This window comes from Austrofundulus limnaeus, unplaced genomic scaffold, assembly GCF_001266775.1.
Source record: "Austrofundulus limnaeus strain Quisiro unplaced genomic scaffold, Austrofundulus_limnaeus-1.0 Scaffold746, whole genome shotgun sequence".
Lineage (NCBI taxonomy): Eukaryota > Metazoa > Chordata > Actinopteri > Cyprinodontiformes > Rivulidae > Austrofundulus > Austrofundulus limnaeus.
The window spans coordinates 9,626-11,103 of record NW_013953148.1 but is presented as its reverse complement, the minus strand read 5'-3'; the positions used below and the strand labels follow the sequence as shown (position 1 = coordinate 11,103).

At 39.0% G+C, this 1,478-nt stretch overlaps 1 protein-coding gene across 1 annotated transcript in view; it reads right to left on the bottom strand.

The window, feature by feature from the left end:
* Window positions 1-1,478, bottom strand: part of LOC106532298 (poly [ADP-ribose] polymerase 14) — a gene marked incomplete in the record, with an annotated part of 20,296 nt that overhangs the window by 9,386 nt on the left and 9,432 nt on the right. Inside the window, 1 exon segment of the mRNA XM_014028325.1 lies at window positions 5-717. Within this exon segment, the coding sequence (XP_013883779.1) occupies window positions 5-717 (713 nt within the window).

Sequence of the window (1,478 nt, the reverse complement as noted above, 5' to 3'; positions counted from 1 at the left end):
ACCGTAAACTTGTTTTAAGAAGGCCAAAAAATGTGGGGTCTTGTTGGAAACAGTCCTCTCGAACAACAAATTTTCCTTTTCAGTGATCAGTTCACTAGCCTTTAAGATACCTTCCACAGAGCCTTCTAACAACAATGTACCATCACCTGGCTGAGTAGCCTTCACTTCTGAAAAGTTTTCCCTCAAACTACGCTCAATCTCTTTCCGAAGGAGGCGAAGTTTGGCCTCACCAAGTCGAATCACGGTAGTTTTTGTCTCACCTGAGCATGACTTTCTTTGTATAACACATGATGTCTCTAGGTCTTTTAACATAGCTGTAACCTGGGTACATTTTCCAACAAGAACGGCAATTCCAATCTCACTGTACACCTTTATGTCATCTGCACTTTGGTGAGAGCTGAGGGATTGCAGTAAAGCCTTGATTTTGTGAGAGTCTAACTCATAGTGGCTTGTGTAACTTTCAAACAGTTCGTCTACTTTGGATTTCCAGTTACCGACTCCACCTACAGCACCAGACTGAGCCAATTGTTTAACTAAAACTTTATCTTCCAATGGGTGAAACTCAGCAGAGCAAGACATAGAGGCAAGATTTTTCTCCAGTTCTAACCTGGCATTTAGACATTCCTTCAGATATCGAATAAGATATGTGTCGAGCTGTAGTTCATATTCTTCACCACTTAGTGACAAGCTTGATAAAAGATTGGACACCAGGTTCTGCTGGGAGAAAAACAAAATGCAGTTTACGTTAGTTTTGATCACCATCCATGACAGCCATTTGGAATAGTTTTTGTTATGATTAGTATCTCCTCTCTTTTCTCTTCTAATCTGAATAATGGTTCACTTACTTCCTCGTCAAAGTCTTCACTCTGTCTTTTGTTTGTGTGTGTGTGTGTGTGTGTGTGTGTGTGTGTGTGTGTGTGTGTGTGTGTGTGTGTGTGTGTGTGTGTNTGCCCACTGAAAACAAAAAGTGAAAAACAGAGACATTAGCCCCAAACATCTTCAGAGTTTTTTGTAAATAGATACTTTTGTTCTTGATGTTTACCGTTGTCTAATTCTGCTTTGACAGAAGGCCCTGCTGCAGTCAGAATGGCTTGGGAGACACCTGTTGAGTTTATAACAGTAATACTCAAAGTAATACACTATAAAGACACTATTTTCAAAAAGTCTTTGCAATAAAATTATTTAGATCATACCAGAATTTTGGGTTTGGAAGCCAGTTGTGTTGACGATAACATCAGTTTGTGCTTTAGTGATGTCATCACATACCATCTCCAGTCTGACTCCACCCAGCAAGGCTGCAACTTCATCATTCGTCACAGAGATGTGACGATAAAAAGAAGCTAAAGGTGTAGTGATAAAGAAAAAAATATGAAAAGAGTATGTTAAACTTTTATTTAAAATCTAAAATCTAGGTAACAGGCATTCATCATGTGCATGCAAGGACAAACTAATTCAATGGCAAAGATGCTCTTTAACAT